The sequence below is a fragment of the Spinacia oleracea genome, chromosome 6, assembly GCF_020520425.1.
Source record: "Spinacia oleracea cultivar Varoflay chromosome 6, BTI_SOV_V1, whole genome shotgun sequence".
Taxonomy (NCBI): Eukaryota; Viridiplantae; Streptophyta; class Magnoliopsida; order Caryophyllales; family Amaranthaceae; genus Spinacia; species Spinacia oleracea.
In genome coordinates this window covers 148,397,950-148,417,637 of record NC_079492.1, presented here as the reverse complement: position 1 = coordinate 148,417,637, position 19,688 = coordinate 148,397,950, and the positions used below count along the sequence as shown (strand labels likewise).

At 35.0% G+C, this 19,688-nt stretch overlaps 2 protein-coding genes across 2 annotated transcripts; one reads left to right on the top strand and one right to left on the bottom strand.

Moving 5' to 3' along the window:
* The first annotated feature begins 576 nt into the window (after positions 1 to 576).
* LOC110792232 (pyruvate kinase isozyme G, chloroplastic) lies at positions 577 to 7,594 on the top strand. The gene is made up of 12 exons (XM_021997052.2): positions 577 to 1,070; positions 1,587 to 1,856; positions 2,839 to 3,004; positions 4,129 to 4,263; positions 4,361 to 4,471; positions 4,555 to 4,643; positions 5,168 to 5,230; positions 5,437 to 5,612; positions 5,761 to 5,866; positions 6,159 to 6,307; positions 7,000 to 7,108; positions 7,197 to 7,594. The coding sequence occupies exons 1-12, from the start codon at positions 819 to 821 to the stop codon at positions 7,308 to 7,310; spliced, it is 1,740 nt and encodes a 579-aa protein (XP_021852744.1). The 5' UTR covers positions 577 to 818; the 3' UTR covers positions 7,311 to 7,594.
* An 826-nt stretch (positions 7,595 to 8,420) lies between these two features.
* On the bottom strand, positions 8,421 to 17,546 carry LOC110792250 (protein NRT1/ PTR FAMILY 7.3). The gene is made up of 5 exons (XM_021997069.2): positions 17,304 to 17,546; positions 16,627 to 16,744; positions 11,487 to 11,704; positions 10,247 to 10,806; positions 8,421 to 9,680 (listed from the first exon to the last, which is right to left on the bottom strand). The coding sequence occupies exons 1-5, from the start codon at positions 17,328 to 17,330 to the stop codon at positions 8,804 to 8,806; spliced, it is 1,800 nt and encodes a 599-aa protein (XP_021852761.1). The 5' UTR covers positions 17,331 to 17,546; the 3' UTR covers positions 8,421 to 8,803.
* Between the last annotated feature and the right edge of the window lie 2,142 nt (positions 17,547 to 19,688).

The window sequence follows — 19,688 nt, the reverse complement described above, 5'->3', positions numbered from 1 at the left end:
GTCTAGAACGATATAAGGAAAAGTTGTATCGTGTTAAACGTGTGCCTATCTTCTATAAATGGACGTGTCATATCGTGGTGTGCTAGCACTGTGCCTTATTAATTTAAATATTTTGTTATTATTGCTTAAAAAAATAAACGTGGCGACGTATAAGCCGACTAGTCATACTCGTGTCGGGCTTGTGCCAAATTTCTAAAATGATGTCTATGCACAACCCATGACCTATCATCGAACTTCTCATGCCGCGCTGGGTCAAATTCATGTCGGGTTCAGGCAACCCACTTGATGGCCCGACCTATGCCCAACTCAATCAATTTGTAATCGACGCTAATCCAATCCTTAATCAAATGTAGATCCGATTTCCAGAAAAAGATACTCCTTATAGTCTTCGGCCCAAAAGAAAAGATGCCATTAGACTTCAATAATATTCCTCATCTACCTCAAAAATTCCCTTCTAACATCTGGGTAGCCCACCAACAAGAATTCCCCAAAAAAAGCACGTGCAGAAGTAATGTAGTATGAGGTCGGTAGGGCAGATACATAAAACTCGGCCAACATTTGAGGAGCCGTTCAACTCCCTCTCTTTTTTGTCAACACCTTCGATTCGCAAGTACAAAACCCCTCCTCCTTGGCTCCTTCTTCTCCCCTAATTTAATTAATTAATTAATTAAACCCTTAATTATTCACACCACAAAAATACTCTCATTCATAAATTATATCACTCTCTCACTCTGCCTCAGAAGTTCCGCCCTCAGATTTCATTCATTCAACTGTCTTTTTCATTTTCTTTTTCCTTCTCCTCTGCTCTATAATAAAAAATGGCGACCATGAATCTGTCGGCGAAAATGTCGATGTTGAAATCCGATGGTATTAAGTCCGCCGTCTCCGATCGCCGGTTATCGTCTGCGAGAAATGTCGGCGAGGTTTTCTTCAATGGAGGTTGTACTAAACAGAATGTTAGGATTACCACTAGTAAACGATGCGTTTCAAAGGAGATTTTCAGTGTTCGATCTGTTAAAACCACTGAAACTTCTACTAGTTTGGATTCTCCTAACGGCTCTATCTCCCCTGTGAGCATTCCTCTCTTTTCTGTTGTTTTTTCGCATTTTGTTAATTTACTGTATTGTTTGATTCTTACGCAGTACTATTTAGTTATTTATTGATGTTCTGTTTAGATTATTATGCTCGATTAATGTTGTTTTCATGTTCTTTTACTTTATGCTTTTTAATTATGAATTGTATGTTAAATTGTTTTTTTTTTAAGGAAGATGAGATATGCTCTTTTATTTTGATTCGTACGGACTACATGAATGTTATTTCACTTTGAACTACGTGTGATTATCATGCTCCCGCGTGTAGGATCTAAATAATTAATGAAAGACTTACATTTTGTTTTGATTTTTTTCTTTGTATGTTGTTGATGCTCACAAAGTGTATGAAAATGGAGAAATCAATATTGTACATGCTTGTTGAATTCATTGTGTATTTTTTTGGATGTGAGTTATGCTATGAGTTAAATGAAGAAATCTCCTAATTGGTTAAATCAAATCAAATTAATTGGCTCTTTAACCATATGTATTATATAGGGTCCTTTTGAGCTGCAGTCAAGTGATTATCTTGCCAAACAATCGAAATCGGTTTCGAATGCTTGGAGAAAAACTAAAATAGTTTGTACAATTGGTCCTTCTACAAGCTCTCGTGAAATGATATGGAAACTAGCTGAAGAAGGAATGAACGTGGCGCGTTTGAATATGTCGCACGGTGACCATGCATCACACCAGAAAACTATTGATTTAGTTAGGGAATACAATGCTCAGTTTGATGACAAGGTTATCTCCATAATGTTGGATACTAAGGTAATATCTAATGCTCTTTGTTTTTTCTCAAAATCTCGACATATTTTTCTGCCAAGTGATCCTTTTAGTATTGTTTCTATTGTTCTTTCTTGCATGATTGCTGTTCTTATGAGCTTCTTGTGTGAGAAAATCAAGCAGAACATCTCTGACACTTCTAGTACAGACTTGATTTCTTTTTTTCATAGGGTGTGTTTATGATTCGATCTTGCACAACTCCTGTTCAGTTTAGCAAGAATCTTACTTTAGATGTACTACCTTGAATTATCTTTGAAGTGACATACCTCTGAACCACAAATCATAATATAGCCTTATAGGTAACAATAGAATCTAGGTTTAGCTATTACATTGCTGAAAGCCTGAAACAAATATAGAGAACCCGAGAAGGTGGTTGACGTGGTGTTGCGTAGAGACATATGTATCTCTTACCTTATCTTCTGCGTTTAGGATAGTTCTTAGTGGAGGGTAACGACGAGGTATGCATGTGTATTAATGGCTGTGTAGTGTGCCTGCTTCTCCTGCAGTGATTACCTCTGATGTTCGCGATTTGAAAAATTATACATCCAACATGTAATTTAGCCATAGATTTTAATCAGACATGTTCTAAGTCTCATAAGGTTGTTTTTTTTCCATCCAACTTAGCCTCAATGGCTGCCTGGACAAACAGATTCCATCTTGTTATGCTGTAAGCCTGGCTGATTATCTGGACTATTAGGGAAGTACATAAGTTCTTTAGAATCTTATTTTGTCTGTAACATTGCTGTTCCTTTTCATCTGAGTATATTAACCTTGAATTGATTGTGCAAAAGAAATCCCTTGCTCAGAATCATTGCCTATATTCCTGGCCATACAGGCATTATATCCGGTCCCCTTCTGTAATTTGTCAGAACCTCTTCTTCTTTTTGCTCTTGCTATGATGCTTATTAGTTATTATGTGTGACTCGGAGTTTAAGTTATTTGTGCTGTTGCATTTGTTTTCATACAGGGTCCTGAGGTTAGAAGTGGAGATGTGCCTCAACCAATCTTACTAAAAGAGGGACAAGAATTCAGTTTTACTATCAAAAGAGGAGTAAGCACACAGGATACTGTCAGTGTCAATTATGATGATTTTGTAAATGATGTGGAGGCTGGAGATACGCTCCTTGTTGATGGTAAGTGTATTTTTTTCTTTTACATATAAAAATTAGTATTTTAAAAGGTGAATCCCTGCTTTGAGTTCCTATAGCAAAGCAAAGCTACAAACTGTATAGTATATTCAACTAACTGGCTGAAAGGAAAAGGCCCTTGCTGACTTTCTAAGCCTACAGAGACATGAAAATTGAAAATGGACATAGGTGTAATACTATAGGAGCATTACTGATGATTCCAGAAATCATAGTGTGAAAAACGTTCGGCTTGTCAAAAGAAGCATGCCATGTTTTATAAAAGTAGGTCTTATAGTTGAAAATGTTGTTGTGGATTGAGGAGCATAGGGTTAAGTTCAATATGGATGTTGGTATTTGGTACATGCCATCTTTGTGTATGGAATGTATACTACTTGTAATATTTAATTTATACAGTAGTAATATGTTTAGCAGGAGCATTTTGTTGCCACGTGCCATATCCTAACATTTTTATGCTTCGTATATTTTTTCTTTTTTGCATTAATCCTTTTTTAATTTTTTATTTATTTAAACAGCTGCACAAATACATTTTTCATCAATTCCTTAATCTTTATATTTTCCTTCACCTTCCAATCATTAAGTGATTACATAGTATTACATTTATAAATTTTTCATAAAGTTTCATTCTTAAATGGAAAAGATAATTTCCGAATTTTAGTTATTTACAATTTGAGAAAGACCATTTTTAATTTTAATTAGCATTTTTGCAAAATTAAAGAAAAATAAAATGTACACTCACTAATACGTAGTATAAGATAATAAAAAATTCAACGTGGGCGTTGCACGCGCCACAAAACCAGATCAGTGTCAGATATCTAATGGGTAAACAAGTGACGTTTTCCCGGTTACATATGTGCTGCAGTTACTGCAGTCCGGGGAATCAGTATATATCTCATGGTTCTACTTCTACAACATAGCCCACATCATGAGGCCATGACAGTTTAGAAATTTCTGCAATTTTATAAAGAGGCAGTTAGAAAGCAAATGTACATTTGGTTGATCTAATTAGAGAAAGTTTCCTGCCATTCTTAGCCCAGTAGGTACATTTTCAGTTCCAGACTGAGTCATTTTCGAGGCCTGACTTAGATGTTTATTGAAACTGGTTTTCTTAGGTGGAATGATATCACTCGTTGTGACATCCAAGACAAAAGACACTGTAAAATGCGAGGTAATTGATGGTGGAGAGCTTAAATCTAGGCGACATTTGAATGTGCGTGGTAAAAGTGCAAATCTTCCATCGATAACAGGTTTGTTCTTTCACCTATTATTCTTATTGACGTTTCTTTCGATGCATTTCTTTATGCATCAGGTTATGTGACACAACTTTGCCTATCATTTCTGCAGACAAAGACTGGGAGGACATCAAGTTTGGGGTTGACAACCAAGTTGATTTCTATGCTGTTTCATTTGTGAAAGATGCTAAAGTTGTTATTGAGTTGAAAAATTACCTTAAAAGTAAAGATGATATTGCTTTCGTCTCTTTTGGATGTTGTTTTCCTGGACCCTGTTGTTGATGACTAATTTTATCTACTCTATAGGTTGCAATGCTGATATTGATGTTATAGTGAAGATTGAAAGTGCAGATTCTATACCAAATCTCCATTCTATAATTACAGCATCAGATGGGGTAGGTCATTTTTCTATTTTCATGCTGTACTAAAACATGATTTTGGTGCTTGGTAGGTGGTTGTATTTCATAGAAGTGTTGCTTACTTTTCTTGGACAAGCTAGAGCCTTGAGGGTAGGTTTTCAATTTACTCACCTTACTGGTTGAGCCACTGGATTTAGGGAGGGGGAGGAAATTGCACAATTCATCAACTCAATATGGCTGAAACAGATTCAGATCCGATTTGACCTGTTTTTATCTCTAATTGGTGCACTTTGTACTCTCCTTAGTTGTTAGCACATACCTTTTCAATCAAGGGTCTTTGTTGAACATTCTTTGCATGGGTAAGAATGCACACTTCTCCACTTCCTCTAAGCTCTGGTCATGAACCTCTGAGAAGGTGGTAGTGTATAGTATTATATGGTGTCATAATAATGCATCTGTATAAGTTTCTCTAGAGTTTGTTCTTTATTTTACAGAAGATAGTGGTGAACTTTTACGGCTTGAAATAAGTTTGATGTTTTTGACGTTTATAATGTTGTCAGGCAATGGTTGCTCGTGGGGATCTTGGAGCTGAGCTTCCTATTGAGGATGTGCCTATATTGCAGGTAAAAATATTGTGTACATGTCATTGATATTTGATATGGAGAGAGTTAGCTACCAGCAGGAAAAGAGGAATTTGCGATTCCTTAGCGATTTTAAGATCAATATATTTTCTAGGGATAAGGGTCCATACAACCGAGAACCTCAGGAGCAGTTGCTGTTACTGTAGCTTTGCATAGCCGCTGACAAAAATGTATGTTCTTATTTGCAGGAGGAAATCATTAAGAGGTGTCACAGCATGCAGAAACCAGTTATTGTCGCTACTAATATGCTTGAGAGCATGATTGATCATCCGACACCTACACGGGCAGAGGTTTCTGATATTGCAATTGCTGTTAGAGAAGGTTCTGATGCAGTTATGCTGTCTGGAGAAACTGCTCATGGAAAGTAAGTGAAATTAGTAAAGATGTCAATTCCGACATTAACCTTCATACGATGAATTGCTTCAGTTTTTCTCTTTGAAAATGTCGTATGCACCTTAATCATATTATACATGTGTTATATTTTTTCTAAAAAGTTTCTTTATTGGCTCAAGGTACCCATTGAAGGCTGTTAAAGTGATGCATTCTGTGGCACTTAGGATGGAGTCAAGTTTGAAGCCAACATATGATTGTCCTCCTGTTCCATCTAGTGTATATAAGGTACGTAGTGATCGGTTTTCTTGGCTGTCTATTCAGTTTTATACTTCTATAAAATGGTTGTGCATGAAGTGCTTCTAGAATCGACTACCCTTTCTCTTACTTTTCTATGGTTGGTAGATGATTTCTTCGAAAGTTTGAAAAATCTATTTGGTAAATTCCTGTAATTCTTCAACTTTAGAAAAGAGCTTGAATGATGGGTGTTAATTTTAATGAACTAGAATTGATGTCTGATGTTAGATAAGTGGATAATTTCTCTTTTTGTAGATACTGATGTTTGTTCACCTTTTCGCAGAGCCATATGGGTGTGATGTTTGCTTACCATGCAACTACTATGGCCAATACTCTTGAGACTCCAGTCATTGTATTTACAAAAACAGGATCCATGGCTGTTCACTTAAGCCACTTTCGGCCATCTTCAACAATCTTCGCCTTCACTAATGAGTAAGTGTGTAATTAAGTTAACAAAGCAGCTCTAACTAATATTGATTGATATTCTGGAAACTGTATTCAAATTCGATGTACTTTTGTGGAGATTGCGTGAAAGGTCAAAACTCTTGATATTATGAGTTTGGACTTTTATCCTACCGGGAAATATCATGAACTTTGCATCCAAATGTACTCATCTATAAAACTAGAGTTAGAAAAGGTTTAAGCCAGCAAAGTTCATGAAGGCCCTTGGGCTTAGCATGGCCTTTTTTAGCTAGCAATCTCAGAATCATCAATTCTTCATTGTTTTTCCTTGATGTATTAGGTCTTCGATTATCTTATGCTCCCTTCATCCCAAAATTATAGTCTTGTTTTCTATTTCGGGATTCCCAAATTTATAGTCATGTTTCCTTATTTGGACATTACTTTTCCCACTTTCCCATACAGTGTATTCCGCTTTTTACACTTTCCTATACACTATGTTTCACTTTCCCACTTTCCCATACACTATATTCCACTTTTCTTAAAACTCGTGTTTGTAGTCAAACAAGACTATAATTTTGGGACGGAAGGAGTACTACGTAGAAGTTAGCATGGACTTAGGCCCTTAAATCTATCCTGTATAATATCATATTAGAATTCGGTATATTTAAGATCCTATATCTATCGGCCTACTGTAATGAATTACTCCTGTTGTTGATTTCCAGGCAAAGGGTAAAGCAAAGGCTGTCTATATATCATGGGGTGATGCCCATATATATGGATTTTTCAGATGATGCAGAGGAAACTTTCTCTCGGGCTCTAAAGATGTTGACGGTAACTTTCTCTCCTTTTCACCCTTTACATAATAATCTTCATTTCTGATACTGATTTCTGAAGTCATGATTTGTTTCGCGTGTTGTAGAGCAAGGCGCTATTGAAGGAAGGGCAGCATGTTACTCTGGTCCAAAGTGGAACACAACCAATCTGGCGTCAAGAATCCAGTCATCACATACAAGTCCGTAAAGTTCAAGGCTAGTTTGTTTCAATACACGTTTTTGTTACCTGCTGCTGGAAATTTAAAGGCAATGGATTCTAGATAGTGTAAGGTCTTATTTATTTAATAATTAGTAATGCTGTTAGTTGTTTGTTTTAGCTACCACAGTCCATTTATGCTGCATTTTTTTTCACACTTAGGTTTCAAAGGAACTTGTACATTGCAATTATTTTTTAGCTTTGGTTGATTGCTTTTGGTTTTTGAATGTCAAAGTGTTGTTTTTGTTATACAGGCTTTGTTTGCATTATTGGTATTATTCCTTTGTACATTGTGTCAATTACTTGTCCTTTTTCGTTCATCACTTCACTCACTCTTTCCACTTCTCTCTCCTTGGTGGTAACTTAGAGGCTTTTGGTTCCTTTTTCACCCCTTTCTGGGATCTTGATACTGGTAATGGGTCTAGTCTTATAGGGACCTTTTACCCCCTTCTCTTTTCTTGATGTGCTTTTTCACTAAGGGACCATTTGGCTATTCAGGAAAGGGAAAAAGAAGAGAATCAGAATGATTAATTCCCGTTGTAGTTGTTTGTAATGCTATTTCAATCATTCCCTTTACCTCCTTGATTCCCCCAAATCCCTCTATATTGATTCAACACCCCCCTAGGTATTGGTATTCCCTCCCTTTCCCTGAGCCACCATACCACCATACACCGTCAATGCACCACCACATCCACCATGACCAACCCATAACACTACCCCGAGGCACCACCATAGCCACCCTAACCGTCGACCCACCCATCGTTTGCAACCGGAGGAGTCGAGGGGAGTCGGGGAGAGAGGGAGTCGGAAGTCGGGGAGAGAGAGGGAGTCACGGGTTTAGGAGAGAGGGAGTCGCGGATCTGGGATTGGTGGATTGGTTGGATTGGTGGTGGTGGTGGTGGTGGTAGACTGGTGATGGAATTTTTAGGGCTTTCAATTCCTTGGATATGTTCAAACAAACAACTCTTAAAATATAAGGGATTCGCTTCCACCTTTCTTGATTCCATTCCCTTTACCCCATGTGAACCAAACGGCTCCTAAGTTTTATGAAGCTTAAATATAGGATTAAAGCTTAAACATGCTGCTGTAATAGACAATTAGATACATATGCATAGGAAGGTCGAAGAAAATAAAAATAAAAATAAACTGACCAATAGGAAATAGGCCAGATATTAGCACAATATTAAATACAAAGCTTAGTCCACAAATAAACATTCAGTTGAAAGGGCAAAAAACAGCAATTCCCTTGAACTTGTTGCTCAACCCTAGCTCATTAGAAAGAACACAATGGTTTCAGTTATCTTCAATAATTCACAGGTTAACAGGTAAAGAGTGACAAGTTCTAATGGTTCCTGTTATTTCCATCAAATAATCTTCCTCTCCCCCGCTCCCCCCTAGAAAACGTCTCCATGGTGAACGGACAATAATACCCCTTTTCTTTTATTCAAGTGAAGCATGAATGCCTTTGCAATATGACGTCGTTGCTGATGTCAGACTTCAGACATCATAACTAATTTGGGTGTGTTCTTCACCAAATTTCCCTTCCATCTTGATACGTTTGTATGATCTTGCACATAATATATAGACAACAAAATCCACAGTAGTTAGAGCTGCCAATAGGAAGTAAAACCTGTCTAAATGACCCTTGTTTAGATTTCCCGGTATCCACCCCGGCATATGATCCTCCGTCGATATTTTCATAACTATCGACACGATCAAACTGCTGACGTAGTTTCCCAGTGAGATTGACGTCATACAAAGAGCACTCCCGAAACTCTTTAGCCCGTCAGGTGCTTGTGCATTGAAAAACTCCAGTTGACCAACGTACATGAAAACTTCAGATGCTCCTATAAACACATACTGAGGAATTTGCCAGAAAATGCTTAGTGTACTAGGGTTAGGTGCCTTGCAATGAGGGCAATCTTTTATCGCGTATTTGAGTCTGTAACACTCCACAATTCCGGCCGAAATCATGGCTAATACTGCTATGATTAGACCAATACCCATCCTGTGTAGCTCAGTTAGCCCACCAGATTCCCTCTTCCTTAGTCTGCTCATAAGTGGATCAAGAACTCTTCTGTAGAAGAACACGAAAACTACAACACTGAGAATGTCGAAACTGGACATGCTTGCAGCTGGGATTCTGAAGTTTGCGATTGTAGTTTTCATGGCAGCACCTTGTTCGACGAAGAGCGATGCCATTTGAGTGAACACTACTGAGTAGATTATGGTGCATAGCCATATGGGGAGTAGTCTTAATATGCACTTCACTTCTTCAACCTGTGTTATGGGACAAAGACGCCACGGGTTACGAAGTCCTTGCTCCTGGTTGTAGAAATCCCCTGAATTGATATATGCTGCTTTGTCTAAGAATCTGAAAAACATGATCAAACTCAGGTTAGCCTTTATAAGTTTGCTGTAAATATTTTTTTTACTGACCAACTATAGAAAGATGGGATAGGTTTTGGGGAGGGGTTTAACTGAGGGGACGGACTTGCAGCGGCTTATTAGGAGACTGATGAAGTAAGTAGAAATTACGTGATGAGACTTGAAGTAGACCTGATCATTATGAGCCCGGCCCGAAATTCAGCGGATTTGGGCAGTTTTAGGCCAGTTTTCCAGGCCCGGCCCAAATTTTAATTTTTTTGGAATGGAAATTGGGTAACTCAACATCGTAGTTTTAGTTATAAATTTGACCCGTCCCAAATGATCAGAAAGCCGCTATTTTTGGCCCGAAATAGCGGGTTTTGGGCAGAAATTTTTGACCTGAAGTTTACCCTGACCCGACCTTATTGGCAGATTTCTAGGCCACAGCCCAGCCAAAACCTGACCCGACCCGCAATGTGATCAGGTCTGATTTGAAGTTATATTTTCTTGTTCAAATTGTGCATAATGCTTTAAGATAATTGAATGATATGTTGTATATGGTTGTTTACTTACTTGAAACCTTCACTATGGAGTAACTTTCTGTTTCCATCTGTAGAACACTCTTTTTCTTCTGCTTCATATAGTCTCTCACCTTCAGGCATTTCAGTCCTCCATTTCCTGATTGCAGCAATAAGAACTTGGCTTAATCTAGAAAGGGGGTTCCCTGTTGCCTTGAAATGCCTGTATTTTGGTGTTCTAACAAGAAACATAACGAGCGCCATAAACGCAGAGGCGGCTGATGCCCAGAATCCTAGAGCCCACATCCCTTCATCTTCAAAGTATCCCAGTATAGTGTTTGAAAAGAGTGATCCAAGGTTCATTGCTAGGTAGAAGTAGCTGAAAAAAGCCACCTTTGAGTGTGACTCCTTTTGATACTCTTCATCAAACTGGTCAGCACCGAACGTTGCTATGTTCGGTTGATAACCTCCATATCCCAAGGCTACAAGGTAGATAGAGAAGTAAAATAAGCCCATCTCCATGCTTGTGTGTTTCCCACATGAAGTCAATCTATCTCCACAACCTTTTGGTGTTAGGAGGAAGAGATATGTGCATAAAGAAACTGAAGCCAAACCCTGTCATCAAAAGTTTCTCATGATAATAAGTCTATGGAAAAAGGCTTATAAAATAAATGAAATTAGAGAGCATTGTACATATGTTTCCTGAGATACTAATAGACCTGTCAAAAACTGACCCGGCCCTAAAATACTGGGTCTTGAACAAGATTTTGTGACCCGTAACCCGAAAAGTTATGGGTCAAAACTTGACCGAACCCGTCTTTGACCCGACCGATTGAAAATCATTGTATATATAGTAATATATGAGATTATATGTGAGGAAGTTTAAACAAGTTGTTGTTACTGTTATTGGGAGTAGTATGATTTTAATTTGAATTATACGCCATTTTATGGTTGAATTTGACTAAATATAAACTTGGGTAGGAAATTTTGATAATGTAATGCGTGCCCATATGTTGTATATATTATTACCTAAATTAATAAAAATATAATACGTGTTTTAAAATCTCTCAACCCGTTAGGTCGACCCGAACCCGAAAGTTTTAGGTCTTGAACAAGCATTTGTAAACCCAACCCGAAAATATTTTTTTTACAACCCGACCCGACCGACCCGTTTGACAGGTCTAGATAATAGTGTTGGTAAATATTACTTTCTTCTTGCATTATTTTACTTTCGAGAGGTCTTTACATGATAACCTGTAGGATAGAAATCATGTAGGATGAATATATATACTTACCACAACAAATATTATCTGAAAGATTGCACAGGTTTTGAATCTTCCCCAGTATGCATCACTAAGGAAGGCACCAACAAGGGAGAAGATGTAGACAGTTCCAGTCCATTTACTGACAGCATTTGCAGCATCAGCATTGTTTTCACCCAGCACTCTTGTCAAGAACAGAACCAAGTTCACCCCAACTCCGAAAAAAGCCAAGGTAGCCAATCCTTGATTTACTGTTTTGATTCATCACAAGAAAATAGAATGCAATTAGAAGATAGAAAACCCTTAAGAATTAAGATAGTGTTATCATTAATCATCCTAAGTCAGTTGAATTTTCTTAGAGAATAAGTGACCCTATAGAACTTGCAGATACGGTAAAATTCCTGAAACTCCTTAAATTCTCTTGAAATTCTTTTAGATTGACATTCTCTCTAGGTCACTGAAGACCCTGTTCTTTTGAGCTGAACTGAAATGAATTGAACTGAACTGGACTGAACTAAGCTATCATGTTCGTTTAACTGTTTAGGGGTTGTTGAATCGAGGTTTTCTTGGACTGAAACCGGTCAATTTTACCCGCGCCTAACTGTTTGGTTGTGGACAGACTGTATCAATCCCTTTCATCCCCCACGGAGCACATCATACTCAACACACTTACAAGGTCCTTGTTGTTTACGTGCATTTGTCGATTTATATGTGATGTTGCTATACTCATTTATGATTGAGTTATACTGTATTCATTAATCGACACACGTTACTATCATTGATGTGCATATTCCATCTATATGTGGCTGATGAGCCACAAATATTTGTATGAACAAATGCATTACAAGGAAAACTTGTGATCCCTTTTCATTACTATAGCCATCAACTCATCAATTTTTTCTCCTAGACCTCATCCTGAATCTGTTAAGTCATTATTTCTTATCTTTTCTGTTTCAGCCAGAATTTAAGTTCTTTCTTCTCTTTTTCCTCATGATTAAGTATATATAGCAGTACTAAATTCTAAATTTCCTGTATTATTACTCCTGTCTGTTTAATTCTAGATCATCTCTGAACCCCTCTTTCTTTTTTTCATATTTTCTTCTCCTTGGTGTCGAAATCTGACCGAAATTCGGGTAGGATTTCGATTCGTATCGGTTTGCTCTGATTATGATGTTTAAGTTTATGGTATAGTTGTGAGAATGGTGATTAAGAGTAATAAGGTAGTAGTTGATAAGTTGTTTTCCACACCCTTGTTCTATAATCTATATGTACGAAAATGGAACTTGTCAGAATTTAACCCCAGAAAGGCTCCCACCTAATAATAATTCTATGAATGTGACCAATCAAGATTCTTGCTACAATTAATTGATGAAGAAGATAGCTCAATGTTTCTTGGATTTTAATGTGTGGAACTTATCGTTAGGCAAATCATATGCAAAATGAACCCAAGAATGACAAATCAAAACGAAATCGAAGAGGGTTGTTCTTGAGGGTACATCACCCGGGAATCTAGAGCTTACTAGACTCGGATTTATCAGGATTGAGCCGGATCGGCCCCAAATTAAATTGATAAGGAAGGTTAGGTTTCAGAAATATTGCTGTTTAGGGAAAATGGAAAATATTATGATCTGTCACTCTAGATGTAATAAATTTTCATACAAGACCCCTATATATTTGAGTTTGATGTCGAAGGATTGAAGATCGACATCATATGCCAACCAGAGTGTCGAAGTAACATAGGTAAGATATCATACTCCGTATTCGTCAGAGAGTCTATAGACTAGAGACTTGGGGAGAGTTTATTTATTTGTTACGAACTTATACGGAGTACTTCATACTTCGTTATTGAGTTTTATCATAGTTTCGACTTCTGACTAAATTTTTTTGATGTGCTGAATGTTTGAGCTTATGCTTAATTTAACGACCGTTTTAGGGAATTCACTGACTGTTTGTGACAGATGGTAATAACGCGTTTTCTTGTAGTAGTTTCGATTTTGATTAAAAAAGAAATACTTAAGAGATTTTTATATTGACGAAGAAAAATCATGATACGTTCTATTGGACTTATTTTGACTGAACTTATATTATCTGAACTTAACTGAATTTATCTGTACTTATCTGAACTTATTTTATTTGAAAAAATTTATTTTGTCTGAAATAGACTGATTTGTGTGTGGAAATGTTTGAAAAAAAACTTATTTTTGCTGAACTTATATTATCTGAACTTATCTGAACTTAACTGAATTTATCTGAACTTATTTTGTCTGAAATAAGTCAAAATAAATCGAACAGAACAGTGCCTTAGAGTTCGTATCAACAATTTTCAGTTAGAAGACGAATTATCTTTGTTGTATATTTGTAATCATGTCATTGATCTATACTACTTATAATAAGTTAAAAGGTTGATGTAAATATGTAATACGTGGCAAGTGCAAATGTCACACAAGAAACCTAAAATTAGTAAATTCGTGTGATGTACGTTTCTATCTTCACCCGCATGCGTTTCTCACTTATATTCACACCATCCCTCCCTCTCCCTCTTCTCCAAAGTTCAAACTTATAGGTTGTCATTTAATCATCTCACCATGTATGTTACTACTATGTAGTCCCTCCGCCCCTTAATACTTGATCTGTTTTGACTTTTTACACTATTTACATAATTCACTTTTACCCTATTTTATTTCTAGTATATGAAAATAAATGTTAGTATATGATATATTGTTGGCTTCATCTTAATATATATTTTCAAAAATATTAATATTTTTATAAGTTTTTATGATATGTAGTTAAAGAAATTTATGGTCAAAGTTGTACATTGATAATCGTGTCCAATCAAACAGGTCGAGTATTAAGGGACAGAGAGAGTACGTACTTAGTACTCCGTATCACGTAACAATAGTGTACCAAAATCTTATACGTAGTACTTATAATCATACAATCACGTATTATTAGTTGTATTGTTGACGTGATGCACGTTATATTACGAGGTTTTCTGTAAGAACAAAGTCTAGTAGATTTCTTGTCATATGTTACCAAATGTAATAATCGTTTCATTTATTAGCTATGAAAAGTACTTTGAACTACTAAGCCAAATAACCTGAAATTCAGACACTTTATTTATACGACAATTTACTTTTCTTTTTCCCCCTTCTTTTTCTCTATGGAAAATGCTTTTGATCTATGGATGTAATGAAACCCAACTTAACACATCTTTCCTAATCTTCACTAAAGACAGAATTTATGATCAAGGAAAACATTCTTTCACGTAGTTTCTATTTTCCCTTCACATGTTTTATGGCTACTAGTTCATCGTTTCTAATGACGCAGACAATATTTTTAAATCAGAGTATCGACATGTTAATAAAATAATTCTTATAAAAATACAAGTATACACGTTTTTTCAAAAAAAGAAATATCTGCAATATTTTCATCTCTTTGTTTAGATCAAATATATACTCATACTCATACATTTTAAAATGTTGGAAAAATATTTGTTTTTTTAAAGAAATACTAATTTAGAAGTTATTAATGATTTATGTTTTATACGTCATATTTAAGTGGGAGTAAGTATTTGTTGGGTATGTTCCCCGTTTATAAAAGGGTTATTGAAGTAATACTTAAAAAATATGTCTAATACGACAAGAGTAAAGTTTTTAAAGGATGATATAATTAAAAAATAGTGTACTTTTAATTAGACAATGGAAATTGAGGTAAACAGAAGATACTCCATTTCTACGATATTTTTTGTTGTGAGAAATAGTACACGTAATAAAATTGTAGACGCCGGAAGATTTGGGACCTTAATTATTTAAGGGCAGAAAGTGACCCTAAAAAAACCAAAAAAAAATAAAAAAAAAATAGTACTATTGATATTGATCTTTAGGACTTTAGTACGTCATACCATAAGACACTAACCTTGGAAGATCGAATAAAACAGTAATTATTATTCTAATTTCATTTCCTAAAAAGGACAGATCTTTAAAAAGCTTATAATTATAGCCTCACACTTTGCTGACATCATTTGATAATAACAATTTTCAGGTAGGAATTTATTCATGGACGAATATTTATTTATGGGAATTAAAAGAAATAAAACAATACGGAGTACAAAAGGTCTTGCGCGCACAAGGTGTACAATTAATTTATTGTACACCAAGATAACTTTTATGCAGTTTTTTGTAACTTTAACCTATTTTTCTGTAACTTTTATATTATAAAATTAAAAAGTTGATAGATAAACATTTTAAAGGGTTAAATGATTAATTTATACATTATTAGTGATTTTGAAGAAATAATTTTTATTCAAATGAAAAAATTTATCATTAAAAAATAGATAACTTTTACATATATAAATGTAACTTTTAAGCATTTTGAGTAACTTTTACTCCGGGGACAATATTTATTGTACACCCATTATAAATAAGAATTTGTGTACGGAGTATGGATTATGGAGTATATAGGTTTTTGTTTTTGTTATATGTTCGAAATTAAGATAGATAGATTTAATATGTACGTAAAAAAGATAGTAGCGATATAAATAGAAATCAACTCTTGTAGCAATAGTCTATGGAAAAATTACTCGTATTTGTTTAAATTTTAACTCTACAGTAGTTTTTACGAAATAATTTATCCTCAATACAACTTCTGTCTATTTTTTTTTTATAGCTGTTAATTTATTAATTATTACTATTATATTGTATGGAGTATATATGGAGTATATAATAACGTTACAGCGTAAAATTTTATTGTGTAACTTGTAGGACAAACAACCATATGTTGTGCAGTATTTGGAATATAATCTAATTAAGTGGTGTATAATTTTTCAAGTAAAGACGATAATATTACTCCGTATTTAATTTGTATTGTTCGGTTTACAAATTTTAATATCGGCATAGTATATATGTAGTATCACTACAAAAAAGTGTACCATTAATGACGGGAAATCCCGTCGCTAAAGGCTTTTGCGACGGGATTTTTGACCCGTCATAATTAGGTTGTCGTTAAAAATACAAATTCTTGTAGTGTATATGTTTACGTTGTACTCGTATTAACAATAGAAATAGAAAGTCCAGTAGCATAATTTTGAGAAATTAGTGGAGTAATATTTTGTAAGATAAAATTATTTAATTTAATTACTATTACTAATTAATATAGACATAATTAATATGCTTACCAAGGATAATATTGCTCGCAAACCATCTCCCGGTTTCTTGGCGGCTGGCAGGATGGCCACTATAGTCCACTGATCCATCCATTGTGTAGACCTCATCTTGTTCTTTCTTCAGTGTTCTCTGCTTTTTTGAATAATTGAAGAAAAATTGTTACTCCGTAAATAATTTAAATAAATAATATTTACACGTATTATTTAAAAAAAACAAATTACGATAAAAACACTCGAAACAAATTGTTGAATACTTTTGCGTAATGAGTCGCACAATCATTCTGTTACCATATTTTTATGTAGTCACACTAAAGTGCATCATATCATGCACAACTCTCTTTGCATGATCACCAAATTCATCTCCCAAAAAGGACAAAAAAAGAGGTAAAAAAATCTAATTAATGTATCAAGAATGACTCCAATTACATGCTTTGATGAACCATAATCTAATGGTTAAACTCGAGTTTTTAGCCTAGCTCACGTTCGCCGCAACTAATAAGCTATGTAGTAATTAACACAGTTACGTTTCTGTTTTTTTATCATGTTCACCCTCGAGTTTTAGGTTTTTACAGTAGTTGAACTGGTCGTCTCTTATAATGTAAAACCTTTGCACCCTCTTCCAACAATGGAAAGGGGTGCAAGAATTAAGAGACGAACAAAAAGGGTTCAAAGAAGAAGAAGAAACAAACCTTCTTAGTTACACCACCAATAGTCATTGTTGAAGAATGAAGAGGAACTTTGAGAATAAGAACAAAGAATGAGAAGATTGAGTAAGTTGAGGAAGATGGAGTTTGGAAGACAATTAATAGGAGGCAAGAAATGATCCATATATATAGAGGAAATGGACGGTAGAGATTTTAGCTTTAGGGAAAGTAATGTATATGTGGAAGACCCACATGCCCAAAATCACCCACATTTTCCATTATAATATAATTATAATATATGAAACCAAATTAGAACTATTATAACCCAAGGTTAAGAGTTAATAAATTGCCTCAACACCCATCAAACAAAGAAGGCTAGCTACCTAGAAGAAGCACAAAAGGTAATTCTTTACTTACTTATTAATATTTTGTTTGATATTTTTAACTACTTCATTTAATTTTTTTTTAATTTCTTATCGCTTTACTTGTTTCATTTATTCAATTCATAACTTTAACTTTTAATATCATTAATATATAGAAAATTAAAGTTAAACAAATTGACATTTTGACTTCGTTAATTTAATACGAGTCTGTCAAGATTACAAAAAAGTCAAACGTGTTTCAGTAAAAAGAAACGAATGAAGTATTTTACAGTAATTTTATATTTGTAAGAGAAAACATCCAAAACTAGTGGTCCTCTAATATCCACATTGGCAATTTATTAGGTAATAAAAAATTCACAGAAAATGGAAGAAAAAGAAAAAAAAAAATTATATTAAATATTGTCTTCAAATTTAGTTCATGATATGGATTGATTTGAGACGTATCCTTACATGAGTTTTTTACAAATTAAAATTTGTTACTGTACAATTTATGGTCCACAAATACTAAAAATAGACTACTCTGAGAATGACAATTATAAATGGTAAGTATATAATGTTCACCACTTCACTTGCTGCCACAAGTTTGGGATGTTCATGTCTAATTAAAGTCCATCTATGAGGATTTTGGAGTGGACTACTAGTAAAGTGTAGTCATTTCATTTCAATAGTTACTGTCTTCACCGATAATAATTCTTTTTTTACTCCTTTCTACATTTCTGCTCCTAATTATATATTCGATGGTAAAGATGGTTATGGACTGGGCTGGCTCAATGTCCGACCCGATACAAAAAAAGCACGATCCGACACAGACACGAAGTCGTGGGTTGTGTCTGTCCCGTATTTTTTGGAAAGTGACAAAACACGTTAAACTTAGTGAAATTAGGTTTAGATACGATGGGTCGGCCCGACCCGACAAGAGGGTACGTGAGCCTGGGTCCCATGTTTAAATATTTTGGTTCAGCCCCTTGCAAGCGGCCTTTGGTTTGGATTGGGCTCGTTCAGACCCTGGCCCGTGGACTTGGCCCAAAGTCTGGTCCGACCCACGACCATCTTTATGTACTTCTACTATCAAGTATGATTATGATATAGATCTATTAATGGTGCTTGGTTCACGAACTTGTGGTATGGATTTCTAATAGGAAAACTCATTCATTAAATTTGTTTTAGAAAATTCAATTCCTAAACACATACTACGTACTTCGTACCTCAAACTCATAAATACGGGGTGAAGAAACCCAAGTGGGAGGTGGATATACTCCGTATCAAATAAAAGAAAAACACTCATTCTCGGGGGCAAAAAAAAAAGCAAAACATGGTGTTAAACTGTTAATAATACTCCTTGTTGACTTGGTTTTTTGTTTTTGTTTTCATGCCTATATATACGTACTACTGTCATACTGTGCGAACCAAATTCCCCCTTATTAATCACGGGAAAAAAAACCGGTTTCTTAAGCCGCATAGATAGAGGCGGTTCTTAAAAAAAATATGTTGGGTCATGGTCCGTGTACAACATTCGCATTAAGGTAATTAGACGCTTATGTGCAAAGTGACACTTTTTTTTTTTTTTTTGACATAGGTTCAAAGTGACACTTAAAAGCGCCGTCCGACGTGATATTAAACCCCCACCCACCCTTCTCGTAAATTTGTAATTGGCTTTAAAAAACCCCTAGAATCAGTTTATGCTATTCTTCCAAAGAATGTCTAGATTATTTTATTTTATTTTCCAATTTTATACTTCAAGTTGTGTTGTGCTCGTTTTCTACGTATTTGAATCATGAACTGTTGAAAATAGAATTTTCAGTAAATGAGTTTGATGGGGCTTTTTTTTTATCGCGTTTTCCGATAGAATAAAAAAAGTATTTTTCAAACATGTTTGGTATATTATTGAAAATTATTTGTTAATTCAATTAAAGGTCTGTTCTGTTCACCATATTTCAACTTATTTTATGAAAAATAAGATAAATTCAGATAAAATAAATTCAAAAAAAATATGGGATCTAAATACAATTTATAATTAAAATAAATTTTGATAAGCTCAATTAATTTC

Coding starts and splice junctions, on each gene's coding strand:
- LOC110792232 (XM_021997052.2), top strand. CDS start 819: ATGGCGACCATGAATCTGTCGGCGAAAATGTCGATGTTGAAATCCGAT. Junction 5,231..5,436: donor AGGATGTGCCTATATTGCAG/GTAAAAATATTG, acceptor TCTTATTTGCAG/GAGGAAATCATTAAGAGGTG. Junction 5,867..6,158: donor TTCCATCTAGTGTATATAAG/GTACGTAGTGAT, acceptor ACCTTTTCGCAG/AGCCATATGGGTGTGATGTT.
- LOC110792250 (XM_021997069.2), bottom strand. CDS start 17,330: ATGACTATTGGTGGTGTAACTAAGAAG. Junction 16,745..17,303: donor TTGGTGGTGTAACTAAGAAG/GTTTGTTTCTTC, acceptor TCAAAAAAGCAG/AGAACACTGAAGAAAGAACA. Junction 11,705..16,626: donor TGCGAGCAATATTATCCTTG/GTAAGCATATTA, acceptor GAATCAAAACAG/TAAATCAAGGATTGGCTACC.